The 21,647-nt window shown below is 41.9% G+C and overlaps 1 protein-coding gene across 1 annotated transcript; it reads right to left on the bottom strand.

Moving 5' to 3' along the window:
• Positions 1-5,991: 5,991 nt before the first annotated feature.
• On the bottom strand, positions 5,992-21,404 carry eml2 (EMAP like 2). The gene is made up of 19 exons (XM_061072821.1): positions 21,291-21,404; positions 15,856-15,884; positions 15,198-15,327; positions 14,071-14,220; positions 12,752-12,821; positions 12,466-12,576; positions 12,260-12,355; positions 11,955-12,089; positions 11,736-11,835; positions 11,468-11,622; positions 11,234-11,359; positions 11,003-11,134; positions 10,839-10,906; positions 9,731-9,819; positions 9,538-9,635; positions 9,327-9,414; positions 8,774-8,869; positions 8,559-8,689; positions 5,992-7,504 (listed from the first exon to the last, which is right to left on the bottom strand). Exons 1-19 carry the CDS (start codon positions 21,305-21,307, stop codon positions 7,379-7,381), a joined length of 1,947 nt encoding a protein of 648 aa, XP_060928804.1. The 5' UTR covers positions 21,308-21,404; the 3' UTR covers positions 5,992-7,378.
• Between the last annotated feature and the right edge of the window lie 243 nt (positions 21,405-21,647).

Below are 21,647 nucleotides of genomic sequence, written 5' to 3'. Positions count from 1 at the left end.
ACCTGCGTTCCTGCAGCTGCACAGATGTCCTCTCCCTCTTCACTGTTTTAGTTTCTGCAGCCAACAGAAACCTCCTGCACATAAAACGGTTCTCACGTGTTTTTTGTTTTTTCCTCCTCTGCAGGACGACCATCAGACAAACCGCCGCGGTTCAACAACGCCCGGTACATCAACACGTTGCTCAACAGGCCCTCGGCAGCAGCTCAGACCCCCGGGGGGGAACAGAGAACGGAGCGCTACACACCATCTACATTCTTGACCTTCTCTCCGTGCTCCTCCTTTCCTCCACTCCCTCTCTTTTATCCCAGCCTCCCCTCGGCTCGCTCTCCATCTGTTTTCTTTACCTCCGCACTCCTTCTCTCTGCGGCACCGTTCCCTCAGAAGATATATGAACCGTTCAGAAGAAGAATTATCTGTGGACTCGCAGAGAGCAGCAGCATGAAGGTCGGTTTGTCGACTGGATTTAAGATCCAAGCCACATGGGGAAACTTTTCATTTCACTAAATCACAGGTGAGAATGTGTGTTGCTCTAAAACAACTAAGAACAAACAAATACACAACTGATTTCTCATTTAGATGAATATTAGGGCTGTTTTATTTGAAGAATATATCCAGCTTCTAGTTTTAGTGCATTTGACATTTGCAGATGAATTAGATAAATTGCTCTTTAGAATCTAGTTTCATGCTTGAAATGCAAAACAAAATCTTCCTCCTCTTTCTTATGTTTGGGCCCAATAAGCTTCATACAAAGCTTTAACATGTATCTCTGCAGAAGGAAAATCATGTCGCTGCTCATCGAATAAATCTTCTTAAATCATCAAGAATCAGATTATGAGATTCATGTTGCATCAACCATTCTCAAAACCACAAACAAACACAGCTTCTCCATCAAACTCACACATACGAGAACAGGTTTGGATATTATCTACATCTATTTATATTCATCTTTACTGAGAATTGTGAAACAACCAGAAATTGGAAACACTTAAAACATGACAGTATTTTTTAATTTCACAAAATCTGTGTGTCTGATAAGAGGTGAACACTTTCAGAAAGTTCACATTTAAACATGTCACAGTTCACCCTTCATACATGAGCTTATATGTGTCTCAGTCTGATCTTGTTATGAAGTGTCTCTGGAATATTAATTAATGTTTTGCATTATTCTAAACAGGACACTTGGCCGACGCAGCTGTGTAATAACTAAAGTGCCACACATGATAAACGGTGGTTTGGTGCAGAGGCTCAGGACGTGACGTGTTCATAAACCTCCCACAACACAGGATAATATATTAAGTGTTGAGAGAAATATGATTTTACTCAAGATGAATTCTAATAATAGATTAAATAACAGACCTACAACATTCTTGTTTCCCTCTCATCACGTCTATTATATGAAAGTTTGTTTTTAACTAACCAATGAAATGAATCCTTGACCATATTATTTATCTTTATAAGAAACTTCCCGTAATCATTTACTGCAAAATGCAAATGTCTGATTCAACAACACAACTAATTCTCTTTTGTGTGTCGTCTCTGTTGTGAAGTGTTTGTGTTATTTATCTTCTCACTTCATCGTTTGTTGCCCTTTTGTAAATTTCTCTCCCCAAGCAGAAGAAACAGGAGAGCAGAGAAGTTTTAGAAGTTTGACTTCTGAAATAACAACACCCCCGTGTTATTAGTAGCAGATACATCTGTGTATCAGGAGCGTGAACCGGTGTCACATCTGTTGATACAGAATCTGAATCCTCTGCACGACCTTGAAAGAAACGAACCGGTCAATTCAACCTTCGTCACACTTCAGTCGTCCTGTTTGACTAAAAAGGATTAAATGAGAAAGTGGAGAAGTTTTCATGTGAAAAACGAGTCCCAGAGTTTATCTGCAGCTGCGGACGAGCTTCTTATCTCGTTTATCTTCTCAAACAGCGGAAGCTCCTCTGCAGCTTCTTGTGAAAGTGACGCCCAGAAGAAGATAGACCAGAGATAAACTGATAAGACGAATATACACATACAATCTAAAGTTATATTATGTGTTTGTACCAGTGAAGAACAAATTCAAACACTTTATATAACAAACATTTAAGAAATCACGTGTCTCAGTTGATTATTTTGTCCTTGACAGTTGATATTGAGTGATAAAGTCTGACGTTCAGGGGTTATGAGTTAAAAGTCAACTTACATCCTGTAAAGACCACTGACCGGAAATAAAGATGGACAGGAAGTGAAGCCAAAGCGCCTCTATCGCCCCCTGGTGGGTGACTGCAGTTCAGGTCATAAACCCCGCCTCCTTCATGTTAGAACATAAACAAAAAAGTCCAGTCCGAGATAAAACCTCCTAGGTCTGGGAGACACTGGTCTGTGGTTATTAATGGTCTATAAAGTTCACGTGCACTTCCATTGTGTGTGTGTGTGTGTGTGTGTGTGTGTGTGTGTGTGTGTGTGTGTCAGCCTCAGGGTTGTACATCTTGTGGTTCAGACTCAGAATTTTCCATCCTGTCTTTTTTAATCAAGAACAACTGAGATTGATTCTGTTCTCACGACTCGTCTTCCGTCAGAAAACAAAAACTATCTCTGGCTCTTTTGTGCGTCTTCAGCATTTTAATTCAATGCATGTTTGGTTTTTGTTAGAAGTGGTTTGTTCCTCCTCTTCTCTGCTGCACCGTCTCCACCTCCGTCCTCTCTCCTCCACTGATTTACACCGAACACATTGTTAGTGCGTCGGCTTCGTGCAGAGAGAGAAACAGTGCGTCTGCATCAATCTGCTCTAATGTGCAGCTCACTCCATCTTCCTGGGGAAAAGGCCGGCGAGAGCAGACGACTCCTTCAGTGAGAATCAATAAATCTCAGCCCACGTCTCCGACTCGCATTAAATCAGTGTATTGTGCTCAGGATGAAGTCGCCCTCTTCAGGTTCCAGCCTCTGTTGAAGCAGAAAGTAGCTGTGAGCCGGCTCCAGGGTTTAGATAAATCAATCAAACAAACAGGCGAAAGATTCTGTATCTTCCATTTAGATTATGATTTAACCATCTATAGGTATGTGTGGAAATTAAATTCTTGTTCTATTCTTTAAACCACTGATATTTCTCCCAAATCCTTAATTCAACAGAAGCTGGCATCGAAAGGCTGAGAAGCAAATCTAAGAGAAATGTTCAGAGTTGAATGTTTTCAGACGCTTTTCAAGAGATGTTTCACTAAATACATGAAAACTTTGGTAAATTCTCAGTTTGTGTGGTTGAGTATTAGAGGAAATGAGAGGAAACAGTTTTGGTTGTTTGGTGTCTGTGGTGGAATCCTCCTCAAACCAGTTCAGAAGAATTCAGAGAACACGTGACTCCTCCTGACGAACGTAACGCTCGTACCAACATCCCTGAAGATCTGTGACTCCGTCAGTGGTGAATTCACAGTTCTGGTCAGTTGCTCCTCCGTGTCCTCTGCGTCGTACTCGTCCTGTACAGGTCAGTGTTTATTGTGTTGAACTTCAGCGTCTCACATGTCCCCTGTTCTTCATTTGTACTGGACATGAGAAGTCCTCTCGTCCTTGTGATGTTGTCACGTAAACGTTCTGTAAAGCTCAGAGAAGCTACTGGGAAGTCCAGCTGCAGATAGAGATAACGAGGGAGAGTTTGATTCGTTTTAATTTAAAAATAACTTATTTTATACTATTTATAACAACTTTATTTGATGATTTATTTATTTTTTATCACGCCGACCAGTTTTCACCGATATGGATCCACAATGATTTTTTTTTTTCATATTCATCTTGTTATAACTTTATAATGAGTGTTAACATGATGTGAGGTTGTAGGTTAGATTCTGACTATTTCACAAAAACTACCAACACGATTTTCTATGGTCCAAGGAAAGCAAACGGCGCAGATCCAGTAAAGATCCTGATTTCATGAATCAAAACAAACATTTTAAAGGAAGCAATCTTTATTCAGATTCTGTTCAAGAACAAAAAGAGCAGGAACCTATGAAATATTTGTGTAAGTTTCAGTTCTCACGTGATTCAATTCAAGTTGTTTTACATTTTGAGACAAATAAACAAAACCGATATTAATAGATTTTGGTTTGTTCCTTTCAACTGTATATCAGAGAATGGATATTTACCTCACGCAGTTTGCAGAACATTTCTGTGGACAAGGTTTCTGATCTTAGCACAAGTACAGAAACTCTTTGTCTTCATTTGTTTTCTTATGTTAAAAACCTACAAACCCCTCAGAGTCCTGGTTTACCACGAGGACGTCCTCTTCACCTCAGGTGTTGACAGACAACAGGACGTTATGACCACAACACCAGTGTGACCTGACCCTGCTCACCTGCCTGCTGCTCACCGGATAAACACTGAGGTCTTGGACCACCTCCTCCTGTTCCTCCTCCTCCTCCTCCTCCTCCTCACTTTAAGGACAGAAAACACCTTAGTTCCATATCATCACTCCAACTTATATATCTTTGTGTCGTGCCCTCACCTTTTGTGATGAAGAGCTGTAATAACGAGCACAGTTCTACTCATCTTCTTCAGTTTGAGTCATTGATGATGATGTCTGAGTCTCAGCTGTGGAGATCTGCTGGATTGTTGCATGTCGAGCGATGAAGAGCGATGAAGAAAACACAACATACTGAGATGGTTCTGGTTTGATGAGCTGCGGCTACAGACACTGACACCTCGGCCACTGCAGGAGGTCGGAGTTCAGTGTGAGTGTGTGAGTGTGTCAGTGTGTGAGTGTGTGTGTGTGTGTGTGTGTGTGTGTGTGTGTGTGTGTGACTCTGACAAACAACAAGGACACAACTGGAAGGGTTTTATTCTGAAAAACGAGTAAATATCAATGTTTACATACTTATCTTGCTCATAGTGTATTCATCATACTTATATCATACCACACCTCTTAACTTACTCTGTTATAATATTACTACTGTCGTATATTCAGCTAGTAAATCTTCACGGGTATAAACCAGAATGACATGTTTACATCTATGACGCCTTATGCTCAGACTTTTTAAATACTATCTCATATGTTTATCTTTAGTTCTCTCCCTTTTTGGAATGATCTTTGACCTGCTAATGGATGGGTAAAGAAGGAATGTTCTTTAACAGGCTCTTCAACCTTATGTATGAAACATGCCCATATTCAGACTTCCTATGTGTGGTGTCATTTTATCTCTAGTTTTGGGGTGAACATTTCCCCTATAAGAATCCTAGTCGGGCAGGGGCAAGGCAGACTTTCACCACTACTTATACACCTGCACTTTATATATACGTATCATATCTACACTACCTACTTCTATTGTTGCTAGTCTTGTATCAATACTGTTCATATCCCTATCAATTTTTACTGTATATATCTTATTTATTTACATATTCCACTTTACATATGCACATACTCTGCACTTTTACTGCTTTTTTGCACTTCTGGTTAGATGCTAAACTGCATTTCGTTGAATCTAACTGATCTTGTTCACTATTAACTCCAGGTGAGGCTGTGTGTGATCTGGGAATCGGACACACACACACACACACACACACGTTTACCGTCAGTGGATCGTAAACCTCTCTCCACAGCCGCCGGTCGCCTCCTGTTCAACACCTAATTATTTTTTTATTACGCACCAGTGGCCGAAAAGTTTAATGTTTTCATTTCTGTAAAGACTTTGTGTCTACTTGGACTCAAGGTCAATCTTATTGTGATCGAAGGTCAAAAGTCAAGGTCGCCATCACCTTAAAAAACATGCTTTGGGTAGTTTCAGTGCAACGTCTCAGGATCACCTCTGGAATTTCTTCACATTTGGTTAAAACTTGGACTCAAAGAACAAGTTCGATTTTTGGTAGTTTGAAGTCATAGGTCAAAGGTCCAGGTCACAGTGACCCCCAAAACCCTTTTTACGTTGAGAAAACTTTATCTTAACGCATTATCCCGGGTGAATCTTTTCTGGTTGGTGGAGGCTTGTTATCGCAGGTCGGTAATAATAAGTAATGATAGTTAATTTAGAGCCATTTTAAGCGAATCATTTATTGAACACATTAGCACACAAAAAGACAAAAGAAAGATTAGTACCCATGTATATTTTATATCTTATATATTCGTAGCCAATTCATGGGGAGGAGAAGAGCTCCCACTCGGGTCAAAACTTTAGAAACCAAACAGAAGAAGGCAAAGCACAGCTCAAGCTTCACTCAGCACAGTCGCCCTCTGTCGCTAATAGTGCCACAAGATTATTAATAACATCCATCATCGTTACAGTTAAATATTAAAATAACACAGCCACTTGGATATACTGCATAATATATTTATATCAACTCTAGAGACCTTTGTAACTTGAACAGCATCTACAGGATCATGCTCATTCTCTTAGCGCCATCTAGTGGCCTCTCGGCACAGTTACAGTAGTAGTACAATCAGAAACACAGCAGTTGAGGGGGTGGGATGGGGGGGGGAGCCAGCACTTTGCACCATTTACAATCTCTAAGAGGAATCTGTATACTCATTATTATTATTATGATTATGATGTTATTCAGGCAGAAGGATGGAGACAGGGTCAGAGTAACTATGGTGAAAAGGGGGATTCCACCTATTTCAGGGGTTTGAATACAATCTTCCTTTCTAATACGTCATAATTTCACATGTTTATTTAATTTATTTCGACCTGTGCACGTTCACATGAATCAACAACTCGCACCCGGAGTGAATCTTTTTTTAAAGGTACGCGTGTTTTAACCCCTTTAAATCAAAACAAGTGCACTTTACATAACAGTGCAGCAATTTTTAACAATTATACATATTTAGGTGTATTTTTCATTCCTTGGTTTTCATTAGGCATTGTTCCCATGCACTCAGTGTGATTTCAGAACTGTTGCATGCGTTTCTCGTGCAGACTGATTTGAAATCCGCTTTAAATCATCAAACTAAATTAACTTTAATTAATTTCCGCTGCTTGACACAACAAAAGAACAAAATAGACTCTGATATTAAACCCATAAATATAACCCTAAACATGTGAGTGTAGCAAAAAACAACTGTAAAGTGCACGTGATTTATAACAAAGGAGCTAAAACACGCTTGTCATGTAAAACAGGTGGATTCCCGTTAAAGGGGTTAAGATAAACATGGTTTAGGCACAGTTAGCACTAACGCTAAAGTCACAGGTCACTTCCTGCTTCGTCACTTCCTGCCTGTCTTCTCTACATTCTATTACAAACAAGCTGGACACTAAATAATATTCCATTTATTACATTAATGATCTCATCTGGTGTTTCTCGGTTAGGATGCGTGTGTGTACATTCCGGTAGGCACAGAGGAAGTGCTGCCCCCTGGTGGCAGGAGGGTAAAACAGTGAAGAGGTGAGGATGCTGGATTCGAGAGGTGGCCTGCCGATCTCGTCGTCTAGGCGACCACCCACTGCAGGATGCTGGTGTCTTTCCCGCCGGTGGAGATCAGGTGACTGTCGTCGTGCAGGAAGGCAACGTTGGTCACGTGACTGCTGTGGCCACCGTACTCGTGGCTCGGAGCCTGGACACGTGCAGAGGAAGAAGAGAAATGGTTTTAATGGTGAAGACGAAAACAGGATCAAGAGTTCAGCAGCTTTTACAAATCAGAAAATACACTTAAGTCTCAACCGCCTTGATTCCCATTGTCCCCAGTTTGAAAGACTTTGAACACAGCAAAGTTTGCTTCATGAGAACTTTGAGGGTTTAAGGACCACGAGAACTTATCGTTAAACTTTCATTCCTCCATGTTCATAAAGTAACTAGCACAGTGGCTAAATCAATTTCTTAATATAAACTTAAGAGTAGAGACATTTCACATTAACGGGCTTCAAAGGTTAAGAGCCATCTAATCTGAATTTAAGACAGCTGATTATTTCTTTTTAAGGAGCCACATCAACCCTGGTTATTTCTCTACGTTTCTCTAAAGCCTGTTTCTTGCACCATGTGACTTCAGTGGCTACAATCGCCTCTGAGAAAAGACTGAAGTTTTAAATAGTGAGAATCAGGAACCAGGAAGTTCAGGAGTCATCTGGTCCCAGTTCTGTGGTTGTGAGAAAACCAGATATCGGACTCATGGATGAATTCTGGACTTTGTAGGGATCTAGATTTTAATTCACAATGTCAAAACCTTTCAGATTCTTCTTCATACGTTCAGGTTGACGGTGACATAATCCTAAGAAACCTTTTGCGTCAATCAGTTTTTCATGAAGTGCAAACGTGACTTTTTGGTTTCAGCCACTAAATGTGTGTTAAACTTTTAAGAGCAGTTTTTCTAACTATAAACACGTTGGAAGTATTTACAGTGTCTGTGCTAAGGGCCTCCAGCTCCTCTGCACAGACAGTTAAGTTTACTGCTCCACTTTAAAAGGCTGTGGCTCAGAATTATATCTTGCTGAGAAGAAGCCACAGTCTCCATGAGTTTGTGGGCAGGAAAACACCTGGAAGAAATTGGGTGGATTATCGCGCTGCTTGTGATTCTGTGGTTGAGCATTTGGTTATTTCTGCTGAGCTTTCATTTTGTTTCACTGAGTTCGTTAACAAGTGGAGGAGAGCGGCGGCTCAGGAAGTGAACTGACCCTTGGTTGAGAGCAGGGGAAGGAGAACAAGTGCACTTTGCCGAAGTCGTCGGCAGAGGCCAGCAGGGATCCGTCATGTGACCTGCACACGGCGTTGAGGTCGGTGCCGTCGGCGCCGTCGGGCCAGACTCCTGAGAGACGCAGGGAGAGTGAGGTTAGTGAACGGCTGAGAGAAGAAGGAGGTGAAGGAGGTCGAGGGAGTTTCATCCACCTACCGAAGGTGGTAAAGGCCAGAGTGCAGGTGGAAGTGGCCCAGTCCAGGTTACGCATGGTGTCCATGCTGGTCACATGTTTACAACTGGAGGCCTCCCCTGAAAAATTCAAACAAAAAATACTTTATTCAACAACAATCAGTGTTTTTAACATGAATTTATGTTTGAAACATAAGAGCTCTTGTTAAAGAAACAGGATTCGGGTTTTTAAGTCACAGCTTCAACTTTCAGAATCAGCTGCAGCAAGCTGAAGAGTGAAGCTGAACTGTGGATCAGTTAAAAAGACTCAGATGTTATTAAAAAACAGAATTTATCTCCAATATTCAGCAGGAAACTTTGAAAATATGAAGAACTTTAAATTAGATTTTGGTGGATTTGTTACAGCTGCAGGAAGCAGAGGATCATGGGTAATATCCAGCTTTCAGTTGTGTTTCAGTTCAACACAGTCAGAGCTCTGGCTTAGTTTTTTTCATGAAAACCACTCAGACATGTGGCTGCAGGGGGCGCTGTTGCCCAGTGAGTTGCACAGTGTTGCTTTAGAGGGCGAGTGACGTACAGAAGAGGATCTCGTAGTCTCCTGAGTTGGTGACGAGGTACTGGCTGTCCTGGGACCAGTCCACGTGGGTGACGAAGCTGGAGTGACCCTGAGGGCGAAGGAGAACACTGAGCACGTCAGAGAACAAGAAACTCTCAGGCAGTTTGTTTTCTAGTAAACAAACAATAAGAGTAAATGAAACACGGTGTTTATTCCAGGAAGGTGTACGTACGGTGCATTTCCCCACACGGCTGTACTTCCGTCCGTTCTCCGTCACAGCGTAGATGTAAACAAAGTTGTCGTGCGAAGCCACAGCCAGGAAGTTCCCGTCTGAAGACACAAGGTGAACAGAGATATATCACATGACAGCTCGAGTTACTTTAGAGTCAGGACGCGTGCTGGGTCTTGAACAGAAGATGTCTTACCTGGTGAATACCTGATGTTGGAAATTATCTCGTTTCCGTCCGTGTGCATAGTAACGAGATCCCGAGTGTCGGTGTCCAGCACCAACCACCTGCAACACACAGGGACCAGTCCGGCTCAGTGGCCTCATCACAGGTTCAATTCTCTAATCAATATCTTTATGAACTCTCTACCTACTCCTGCAGAAAACTGTGAATCTGCACATCTCATATTCAGAGTTTGTTTCAGTTTGTCATATTCCCACCGACCTCATAACTTTGTCTTTAAATGCAAACAACTCCTGCAGCTTTGCAAACTTGTCCCTTGTTCATAGTTTGTCATCTCTTGAATTTAGTCTCTTGTTTATGGGTGAATTATATTTACTACTTTACTGTGTATCATTTACTTTTTTTTAGTATGCATTACAATCTATTTTAAGCCATTTTAATTAGTTTTATTGTTACTTTGCTCTATGTGCAATGGCCACAATCATCTCCCAGTTGGGACTGACTGACTGACTATCTTTATTATTACTACTATATTTCCATTATATTGTTAATTTTATTGTATTTACTTGTGTATTTGACCAGGACAATGCAGAAAAACCTTCTAACCTTCTAGCCGAGGATAATTTACCTTTTGACCTTTTGATTTGACTTTTTAAATCTAAAAATAGTCACAATACAATGTTGACAAAAAAATATACCTTAACCCAACACAAACAAAAAAGGTAAAACTACACAAATCCATGATTGACCATTTTTGTCCAAAAATCTAAAGTGAAATATGTGAAAAATCTGTAAATCAGCCATTTATGCTCTGGTACTGTTTTTAACCAAAAAATGAATTAGGAAAAGTGTATAAATATGATAACTAGGTACAGTTCATATAGTACGAGTATTAGCTTTCAAATATCATATTAAATAGTGCTGCAGTTTATATAATTTTCCTTATGCTTGAACAAAGACATTCTACCATTATGAATTAGTTTACATGTCATGAAAGTGCCTGTAAGATAAACTGAGCTCTATAGCTTGTCATGATTATTGTTGTAAGAGATCGATCAGTTGTCATCTTGTGTAATTGTTGTTCCACCGATTGTAAATGTTGTGTAAAGTGTTCGATGCCGACCTTCCAGTCATGGTCCCGACGGCCAGAACGGCTCCGCTGGGATGGAAACCTACCGACCGGCCTGGGTCCTGCAGCGGAGGAAGAAATGAATTAATCATAACGATCTTACTATTAAAAACAGAATCACTCTTTTAACATCCTGGTGTTCGCTGCTTCCTCCTCACCTCGATGGTCTTGCTCCAGAGGGGCTGATGGGAGTCGGTGTCCCAGAGGTGAACCTGCTTGTCCTGGGAGCAGGTGGCGAACTGCTCCATGGACGGATGAGCATCCAGACCCCACAGCTCGTCGGTGTGACCCTGGAACACATCACGCCTCCGTCAGGTCAGGAAGGAAGGAGGAGAAACTACATCTATAAAGAGGGTGTGTGGAGGAAGGTCTTTTTAATGTGTGTGTACCTGCACAATCGGGGTCAGGGTGTCAGGGAACGCCGCTCTGATGATGGCGTTCTTTGTGGTTCCAACGAAAAGCTCTCCTGGTTTTCCCTCAGTCAGAGCGCGAATGGGACCAAACGCCTCCCCGACCTGGACACACACGCACACACACAGACACACACAAACACACACACATTTAAAGATTTCTCTTTCTCCCGAACTTGATTCTCTCTCTCATCCACAGTCCAGCTCCATCACCTCCATGTCCGACTGCTTCCTGTACTCGTGGTCCCACAGCGCCACCTTGCGGTCCTTGCCCCCCCCGGACACCATGGTGCCGTCCTTCAGGACACACAAGGAGAAGATCCCCCCCTCGTGGGCGCCCGACACCACCTGGCTGATGCGGTAACCACCTGTCAATCACACACAGGAGTCACTGCTTTCGAACATCTTGTCGTGTTCTTACATGAAGACCGCTGGAGATTTAAAAGGTTTGGATGAGAAGGACTTATTCAGATTTTTTCACCTTTAGCCCAGACGTAGATGTTTCCACTGGAGTCTCCTGTGATGGCGTCTCCGTTCTGAGCGAACGCCACGCACAACACGTACTTTGGTTTCTCATGTTTCTAGGAAACGGAGGAAGAGAAAGAAAGAGATGACATGAGGCTCAGTTCCTTTATTTCATTATTTTAGAGTAGACAGATTGATTTGAGGTGGTAGGGGTTGTTATATTTGTTTCTCGTACTTCGAACAGGCCCTGTCTCTTGCTCAGAGTGTTTCCCTCCATGGTCCAGAAGTTAATGTGAGACTTTCCACAGGTGACGATCAGGTTGGCGTCCGTGGGATGGAACACGGCGCCCAGGACAGAGTCGTTGGAGCACTGCAGGGACGGAATGATATAAAACACGGATCTATCACAGAGTTTTACAAACATTCGTATTCCATCCGGTTATTCATTGTGTTTGTTAATTATCATTTCAAACCAGGAAGTGGAATCCATCATGACAGATGTATGAATAAGATAAGGGTCAAAGGTCAAAGGTCAGATACCTTCACATCAGCCAGTTGTTTCTCCTTCTGCCAGTTCCAGACGGACAGGACGTGATCGTTGGCGTCGTCCACGGCGCAGAGGAAGGCGCCGCCGTTCTGAAAAGAAGAAAATAAGGAGTCAGGTCTTAAATTGTATTTATTAAACAAACGAATGTGAACCACCAGTCGGTCGCTCACTAAACTCTACAGGATGTGAAGCCGCTCACCGACTTGGAGAAAGTGACACAAGTGACGGCTCTGTCGAACACTCCCATCCCGATGACGTGCAGCGTGTTGAGACTCACAGAATCCCAAACACGAACGTGAGGAGCCAGCAGCTGAGCACCGACGGGACAGAGTAAATAAAAACACATTGACATTTCATAACAAGAAACTAAACACATTTCCAAATCCTTGTTCATATGCAAAATGTGTTTATTCCTTCATCTTAATGTTTAAGAGCAAAACTATGTCTGGATTTAGAAGGAGGAGAAAGTGTGTTTTTCACGTTACCTTTCCATCTTTAGAGGTTCCGGCCATTTGCCCCGTTGCTATGGTAACCATGTCAGGATGGACACTCAGGCTGATAAGAGGAAAAAAATGAAATACTATCATCTGCGTTATATTTTTATCCACATTTTCTTTATGGAGAAAGGTTTAAAATCTGGGAGGAGCTGATTCAGAGGCAAGAACAGTGAAGAAAACAGGATATGACGTCATGTTGCTGTTGATATACTTTAAGTACGTCTGATTAATCCTGATGATGTTTTCTTAACACTTGAAATCTATTGCACTTCTGTCCGTCCTGGGAGAGGGATCCTCACATGTGTCTCTCTGAGGTTTCTACATATTTTTACCTGTTAAAAGGGTTTTTAGTAGTTTTTCCTTACTCTTGTTGAGGGTTAAGGACAGAGGATGTCACACCATGTTAAAGCCCTATGAGACGAATTGTGATTTGTGAATGTGGGATATACAAATAAAACTTGATTGATTGATTGATTCATTCATATAGACAAGATAGTTTTAGGAAAGAAAAAGAAAGCCCAAAACATGTTTTTATAAACTCATTGACACTTGAATTTGTCAAATTTTGTGAATATCTTTCATGTCATTCTGACTGCATGAAGTTTATTTAAGTGCAAACCACAGTTATTTCATTCTGGAGTTGGACTCGACTCGACGGCGTGGGAGAGGAGACCACATTTGTTTCTCTGCATAGACCAACGTTTTTTTCCCAGCATGCCCTGGGGGGATTGGGTTTGTTTACGTGCCAGTGGATCCACTTCAGGAAGTCCACTGGCGCTCGTCAAGTAAACCACAACTCCCACTAATGTTGAACACAGTCAGCTGCAGGAAGACGTCACTGACACGAGAACAAGAGCGATGAGAGGAACAGAACCTCGGCTGATGTACGAGAAATATTGTATTTGAACGACAATTTTCCACTCTGTAAGATCAATAATACCACAATTCCCATAACATACGATAATTCCATCTTTTAGATAATTCTAATAAACAGTGAAGTAATCAGGCGACTCATCGTACGTCTGTGTTTATGTTCGTTGTGATGTCTGCGAATGCAAATCATAAATCAGTTTTTTATGCTTCTCTTCTTACGAGAAAACTTGTTTGTCTAAACATTTGCTACGTTTATGCAAGTATTTAATTATAAACTATTTATTTATTGTTTATGTATCTTCAGTGTTTTCTCGGATACGACTCACTCTCTTCCTCGAAACGCGGGTTTTGACTGAATAATACACGTGTATGACCGACAGGAGAAATAACAAATAAATTGAATTATTTGTTATTTAATGAAAGTGTCTTCTCACCATTTCACGTCATCGTTGTGGCCCAGGTAGTGTCTCTGCTGCTGCTCCTCCGTGTTGTACAGAACCACCACGGAGGCGTTGAAGTAGACGATCTCGCCCGTGGGCAGCAGGTAGAGGTTGGAGCGACAGTCACGACCACGGTATCCGTACCTGGGCCGCGCTCAAGTTAGGGAATCAGACACGAGGCAGCTGGGGAGGTGAGTTCGAGCTTTTTACTACACGTTATTCTACTTCAGCCATTTCTGGGTGAACAACAAACAAAAAGCTGCATCATCAAGAAACAAATGTCAAAAAGCAGAGTATTGAGAAAAGATAAAGGAAAGATTAGATGACCCAGATTATACTCTATACCAGAGGTCTTCAACATGGGGTCCGTGACCCCTAGGGGGTCCGCGGAGGTACTGCAGTGGGGTCGCAAAATTTTAGCTTGAGACAATTTTTTTCCAAATTTTTTTTTTCAAAAAATTTAAATGTCTCTAAGTACAAATTAACATGTATCCGACATATTGTGAGGCTGATATGACCCTGTCTCTTCTACATATGTTTAAAATAAAAACATGAATCTGTGAATTATTGTAATAGCTCAGTGTTATATGCAAGATGTATGTTTATAAATGGCAGTGGAATGGTCACCCTGTACCTTGCATGAGTTTAAATTAAAAACATGAATATATGAAGCCGTGTTATATAGTTTAGTATTGAATGCACAATAAAAGGGTAGCTATGTTTATACCTGGCAGATGGCACTAAGCCCAGTTTAATATAAGACACATCAAACGATATATATAGTATGGGGTCCCTGCTCCATCTCTCCAGCAGTTTGGGGGTCCTTGGCCTGAAAAATGTTGAAGACCCCTGCTCTATACTATAAATTGAAGGATAATAAAGTAAAATATCCACTTTTAACCAGTGGAGCTTAAATCAATTAGGAAAATTATTGATCCCTTCTCTTAAACAGATGACAAAAGTATATAAATAAATGCAGAAATCAATCATTAAATATATACTCAACAATAAATATATGGTACAGTTATTTCTGTATTTCTACATGTATTTATTTATTTTTTGTCCTTCCTAGTATGACTCATTCACTTCTCCACTTTACATCCACCCAGTCTGAAGGATACACCCACTGCAGTTTCAGCTTGCGGTCAGGCAGCGCCACCTTGGGCTCCAGGCTGTAGGTCTCCCTCTGCTGGTCGGGGAGGTGCATGGTGACGGGACGTCCTCGCAGGAACATCCTCACGTATCCATCCTCTGAGGGAACGAGGAGAGAAGAGAGGGAACGTGAGAGGAGAGGAAGAGGGGAACGAAAAGGAGGAGACACAGGACGCACGTCTGAACTTTAAAACATAATAGATTGATGATATCTAAAGTTTATTCTTTAGTTAAAACCCCTGTTAGCTGTAATGATCGAACATGAGTCAGCAAATCCAATTCTTCATGAGCCTTTAATCGATACTGATGCTTCAGAAACAAACACATGCTCTGTAGTTCCTCCTTCTGTCCACTGGTGACTTCTGGTGTTATAATACGATGCTTCATCAGAAGTCAGATCTTCTCTTAAAGACAGATTTCCAGGGACAACTTCTGCAGGATGTTCGATGTTTATAACGAGAATTAATGGCTCAAAATGACAGAAATAAAAATCCTTTCAGGGAACACCGAGGCTCCTTCAGCCTAATTAACTGTCACACATCGTCTTCTTCTTTAAAGCTAATTTGATCTAATTAAATCAGACACATGGAGACTTTCACACACAGATTTAAAGCTTCAGCTTCTTACCTGCATTCAAGGCGCATTCTTTGGATTTGCTGAAAAAGAAGAAGGAGAAATTAATGAAACGTCTCCAGTGAAGTTTGATCTGCAGCTCGGTCAATATCAGCGTCGTCATCATCACTTCACACAGAATATATGAGTGTTTGTTAAAGCTCCTGAGCCGTCGTCCCATCAGATCTTCCTATGAGAATGTGAATTATTCATTCTTTCTTCTTCGAGCTGGAATCGTCCTCGCTCGCTTTCACACTAACTGAAAGGTTCACGAAGAAGAGAGAGAACAGGTACCAACTCCAGTGAGGAAGAAAAACTGTTCACATCTTTAACTGCTGTGAAAACTATTTCATCCATCGATGGGAACAACAATTAGAAGAAGTTTGCACATAAACAATGTTAACTTTTTAATATTTTCATACTGAAATAAAGCCTTTGCAGTAAGACTTCAACATTATCTCAGCTGTAGATCATCTATCGTTCTATCAGTTACAGAGATAGTTGGAAGAATGCATTTTTTAACTATGCATGACATATTTTTTGAACTTTCTCATGATATAAATGATAAAAATGACATATCATAAGAAATAATCAAAATCTGCAATAGATGGGCTATTATTTGCAGATATAGTTTGGGAACTATGTTTTTCGTATAATTTTTGTCAACGTTGAAAGTTACTGATCAGCTTGGAAAGTTAATAATCTGCAGATAAACTCCAAAGTGATATTAGGAGCAGATCTGGACCCAGAACTGTAGCTGAGAATTCATCCAGAAACGTTTCTTTCAAGACAGTGAGAAGTGACTCAGAGGAAAAATAAGAAAAGTAACCTCACCTGCTTTTAAATCTTATATCAAGATTGGACAGACTCTTCTGTGTGTGTCATATGTAAAGAGACGTTTGGTGTTAAAAGCAGCACGACACCATTCCAGCCCAGATTTAAAAACCTGACAGAACAAGCTCCAGTTCATTTATCTCACTGAACAAGAAAAATGTTGGACGGAGAAAAGAGGAAAAGACAGAAAAAGAAAAGCAACCGTTAAAGCTGCTGAGTTGATATTGTTAGAAAATCGGTCGAGACGGTCAGAAGAGAAACTTCACCTCCCTAAAATTAAACACTTTATTTTAAAAGACACATTTTTTAAAGGCCTGACCGCTCCGAGGCAACAAGCACAAGGAACAGACTGTGGGAAAATGGGTGTGTCAGTCTGATTAGAAGTTGCTGCAGCAGCCCTGAGCTGAATGCTGTGTTCCTGGACACAGATCAGCTTTTGTCTAATTGAATAAAGACGTCTCTGATGTGGCTGAGGACAGAAGTTGATCAAACAAGCGAGCAGAGACGTCCTGGGACTGTGCAGCTCAGACAATGTGACACGAGAGGAGGAGGACGGAGAATCTCTACGATCATCAGACCCGTCACTCAGAACCCGTCGCTGCCTCATCACTTTACAGCTGTTCCTGAATCAGCTGTCTGTCAATCACCCGGACCCCGCCCCGCCCACCCTGACCTGCCAGGAGGCCGTCAGCCAACCAGATTATCAGGATTCTTGCAGCTCTGCCTCGGCTGACAGGTGGAAGTCACCACGGCAACAGCAGTAAAAAGTAAGGCTTGATAAGATGAAGGGAAGCGGAGGGAGCGTCTCTTCCTGCTCGGCAACAGGAGAGAGGACGCTGAGCAAACAGAGGAAACTGAATAAACTCCTCAACAAGCAAACACACCGGGATGAAAACCTCCTGAGGAGTAATAAAGAATATATCAGTGTCTGGACCGTGACTGCTGCTTCTCTCCAACACTGAAGGGATGGGAAATAACAGTTGAACACAGACAGGTGAAGAACTTCAGTTCAGTTCTGTAAAGTTTACAGATATTCCTGAGAGTAAAAATTAATCCTGCTCTGGATCCTTGTTTTTAGTTGTGGGTCTGTGTTCACCTGCACTCACATTCTAGTTTGGTGACATTTTACTGATTCACAGTTGCAGAAATTAATATAAGCATAAATGAAAAAACGTACCAGGGAACACCGACGGGAACTAAACAAAATATGATTTAAGATATTCAAATAAATTAGCTTTGCATTCAGAAGGAAACGTGTTCCAAGCCTATCATGATCGCCCCCTGGTGGTTGGATATAGGTCATAAATCCAGCCTCCTCCATGTTAGCAGATGGGACGTGGCCCAAAAAAAACAAAGTACACATAGAATATATCTTTCTCCAATATGGTTTGGTTGGCTCCACATCACGATCACCACTGCACAGACTCTACCACCGAAGGCGTTAAATGACGGCGCCTGGATCCGACATGATATAATATTATCTGTATTTACAGTTGAAGGTTCCAACACTTATTACAGGTGTCGGTGTGTAATTTGAAGTCTAAGAACCAGGATGAGCAGTGTGTGTCTACACAACCTGACATTTGTTTAACAGGGAGTTACTTGGAAAAGCCTGCGTGTCGCTCTGAACAAGTTACATCAGGTTCTCGTTCTTTCTCTGGAAGCCACCGGCTGTTTTTACAGATCAACGATAGGAGGGAACAAAAGTAAAATCTATCTTAAAACGCTCATCAGACTTTTGTCTCTTCCCAAATTCTGTGAAGCCGCTGAGAAAAGATGAAAAGAAGAATTAAACAGTCGACTGAACTTTGGCGCGGCTGCTGTGTCTCTGGTCAGCTGGAGGCGAGCAGCTCTGTGAAGGCAGCACATAAAGGCCTGTTTGTCTGTCTGTGTGTGTGTGTGTGTTTGTTTGTGTGTGTGTGTTTGTGGTCTGCCAGTAAGCTGAGGCATGGCCTGGTTCTAGCCAATGAGAGGACCGGGAGATTGATCCAGAGCCTGTAATTAGTACAGGGGCATGCTGGGTAACAGGCAGAGCCCATGTGGTTGCAGTCCATGTCACCAGGTTTCCAGGGAGATGGAATGCACAAACACACAAACCACTCATGAACAAGTAGCGCTGACCTGCCTGCTCCCTGGAAACACAGAGAACCAGAGCACTGATGAAGACGAGTCCGGCTTCCTCTGAGAAACGCTGCGTCATGGGAGAGTTTCATAACGTCAGGATACTGTGGGAGGAGCTTTGTTGCATTTGGCTTAAATGTCAAACTACGCAAAAACTAGCTTGAGCTGCACTAATGGGCACAGAGACCCTGAGAGATCCTATCACCAGTGTTCACCTCTGGTATAAAAATTCTTCCTGTGAGGACCTGTGATTGGATCTCAATAATCTGCTTTGTATGCAAATGTGTTTCTATGGAGATAAGTCTGCAGATACCGATCACAACTGGTTTCAAGACTTTTTCGACAAAGTTTCAACCGTCACTGCACCGGCATAAAGATTCAAGGAAGCAAATGTCACTAAGCAGGAAGCCTTTGTATGATCTTGAGTTTTAGCTTGTTCATCATCTGTGTAGTTATGTAATCTAATAAGGAATAATATCTGTCTGTGGCTCAAATATCTTGAGAACCGGAGTCACCACAATCCAAACAAAACGTTTAACAGACGCTTCACTGTGTCTTTTGAATGTGTTTGCCTTGTTCAAACATGAATTAGGTGCCTTTTGTTGACAGAACATGTTTTTAATGTTTCTTTTGCAGTGTTTAAATATTTACAATCTTGCGGATATTTCCTGAGGCTTCTGATTTGTCCAAAAATCAAACTGGATGCATGATGGAATTCGTCTTAAATGATTGATCGGATGAGGATTCCTCTCAGCAAAGTGCTTCATGCAGAGACCACAGAGATGAGATGCAGGCTATGGTCTGAGTGGTGGGTCAGAACCCCCTGAACCGTGTGAGTGCTGGGAACAGTGGGAGTGGTCCGGCTCCATTAGGACTGGAGCACTGCAGTGGTCCGGCTAATGGACACAGACACATCGGATCAGCTCCGTGGTGAATACGACACCAGACTAGTCTGACACTAGCAGACAATGCGGTATATTCAAGAGAGGAAGTGAAAGAGGAAACGATGTTAATCTTTCACACATGATGCAGATTGTTTTATAGTTTCCTCACTCTGAATTTGCATGTTTTCAGTCGGACATGAAGGTTTGATTAAATATTTTAATTTTAGAATACGGATGAGCTATATTTGTGGTTCCGTTCCAAACCGAGACACAAGATAAAAATAATTTCCCTCTTCCTTGGATTTGCATAAATTCACACCTCTTACAGTCATTACCCTTGATTTTAAAGATATTTCTTTAAACTTAAATGAATATAAGAGGCTGTTACTTTGGTTTATTGGTGTTTCTGGTGCAACATGCAGTCAGAGACCTGGTCTATATCTCTGCTCCATGTTAAGCAGGGGAGCGATCGATGATGTCACTGTTTCTGCACGCTGAGCAGAATTGGTTTTTGTACCATCGGTCCGTCCACGTGTCCACAGAGAAACTGTCTCTGCAGCATTTTGTGTTAGACGCTCAGATAGAAGGCTTCCTGCACGCTCAAGAAATTAATGAGTTGATTAGAACCACAATGGAAATTCTTCCTGATAAAGATGTGTATCTGCAGTGTGTGATGTGTGTTCAGAGCAGCCGAGCACAGTGTGACTGGTTCCTGTCGCTTCACATTCACTCTCACAATCTACGTGTGTGTGTGTGTGTTTCATAACTGAGCAGGAATGTGACGAGTTTCATTTGTTCCGACGATCATTAGAGAAACAAAGGATCCACTGACGACACGTAAACAGGCGAATAAAATAGAAAACATGTGCGATGACAAACCTCTCGCTCACAACACATCTTGTTTCCATTAAAGTCAGATGTCTTTTTTTTTAAGACGACCAAACAACAAGACTGTAAATTTTCATCGTCTCACGTTTTAAATCAGCAACAGACACTTTCTAATTTGTTCTTCAAGCCAAACAGAATTAGCATTTTGTGCATTTCCGTCCAACCTTCCTCTTGTAATTTGATCGGTGTTGCATCAACACAAATGTTTCTACTTCGTATTGGTTTCATGTTCTCTCCACACAGCCCCCCCCCCCCACCCCCCACCACCACCACCACCACCCCACCAACCAACACAAACAGGGACAAACCCTCTGCATCAAACTGCTTGCTTGACAACAGTGTTTGTGAGACAACACAACTTCCATGTGTGGTTGTGAAGCCGCACAACAGCCGCTGCCTGTGTTTGAACGGAAAATAACTAAAACAACTGCAGCTGCTGAAACATGAAAAGCTTTTTACAAACCAAACTTCACTGAGCTTCAATCTATTCAAATATGAGTTAAACTAGAAATGAGGGAGGAGCTGGGTGTGGCACCTCAAAGATCTGCTTCTGAATCTGCCTTATGCATTTAGAATAAAACCAAAGTTACTCCACATTTACTTCATGGTTTAGCAATGAATCATCAAGAGCTTCTCCTGTAATAAAACAACCTTTACCCATAAACCATCTGTGCTCCCTGCCTCTGTCAATCATTGATTCTCTATTGTGAACGAGCTGTTTACCTGGAGGACTTCTTCATGTCGGCGAGTTTTCCGTTATAGTCGAGAGAGAGAGAGAGAGCAGTCAGAGCAGTTCCTGTTCTGTTCAACAGTCACAGCCACACAACAACTTCCTCCTTCTCTCTGCAAACTTTCAGCTCTGCCCGAGGCCCGGCAGCCAATCACAGAGCACTTCCTGACTGTGCTGACCCGCCCCCTTCATGCATGGGACCCACAGCCCTCCCTCGTTTCACAGAGAGCTGCATGAAATGTGATCCATCAGCAGAAGAGAGGGGAGAGGAAGGGGAGAGAGAGAGGGAGAGAGGGGAGAGTGGGGAGAGAGAGAGAGAGAGAGAGAGAGAGAGAGAGAGAGAGAGAAAG

Source organism: Limanda limanda, chromosome 6 (genome assembly GCF_963576545.1).
Source record: "Limanda limanda chromosome 6, fLimLim1.1, whole genome shotgun sequence".
NCBI lineage: Eukaryota > Metazoa > Chordata > Actinopteri > Pleuronectiformes > Pleuronectidae > Limanda > Limanda limanda.
The sequence above is the reverse complement of the archived record's forward strand: the minus strand, read 5'-3'. Positions and strand labels throughout refer to the sequence as shown.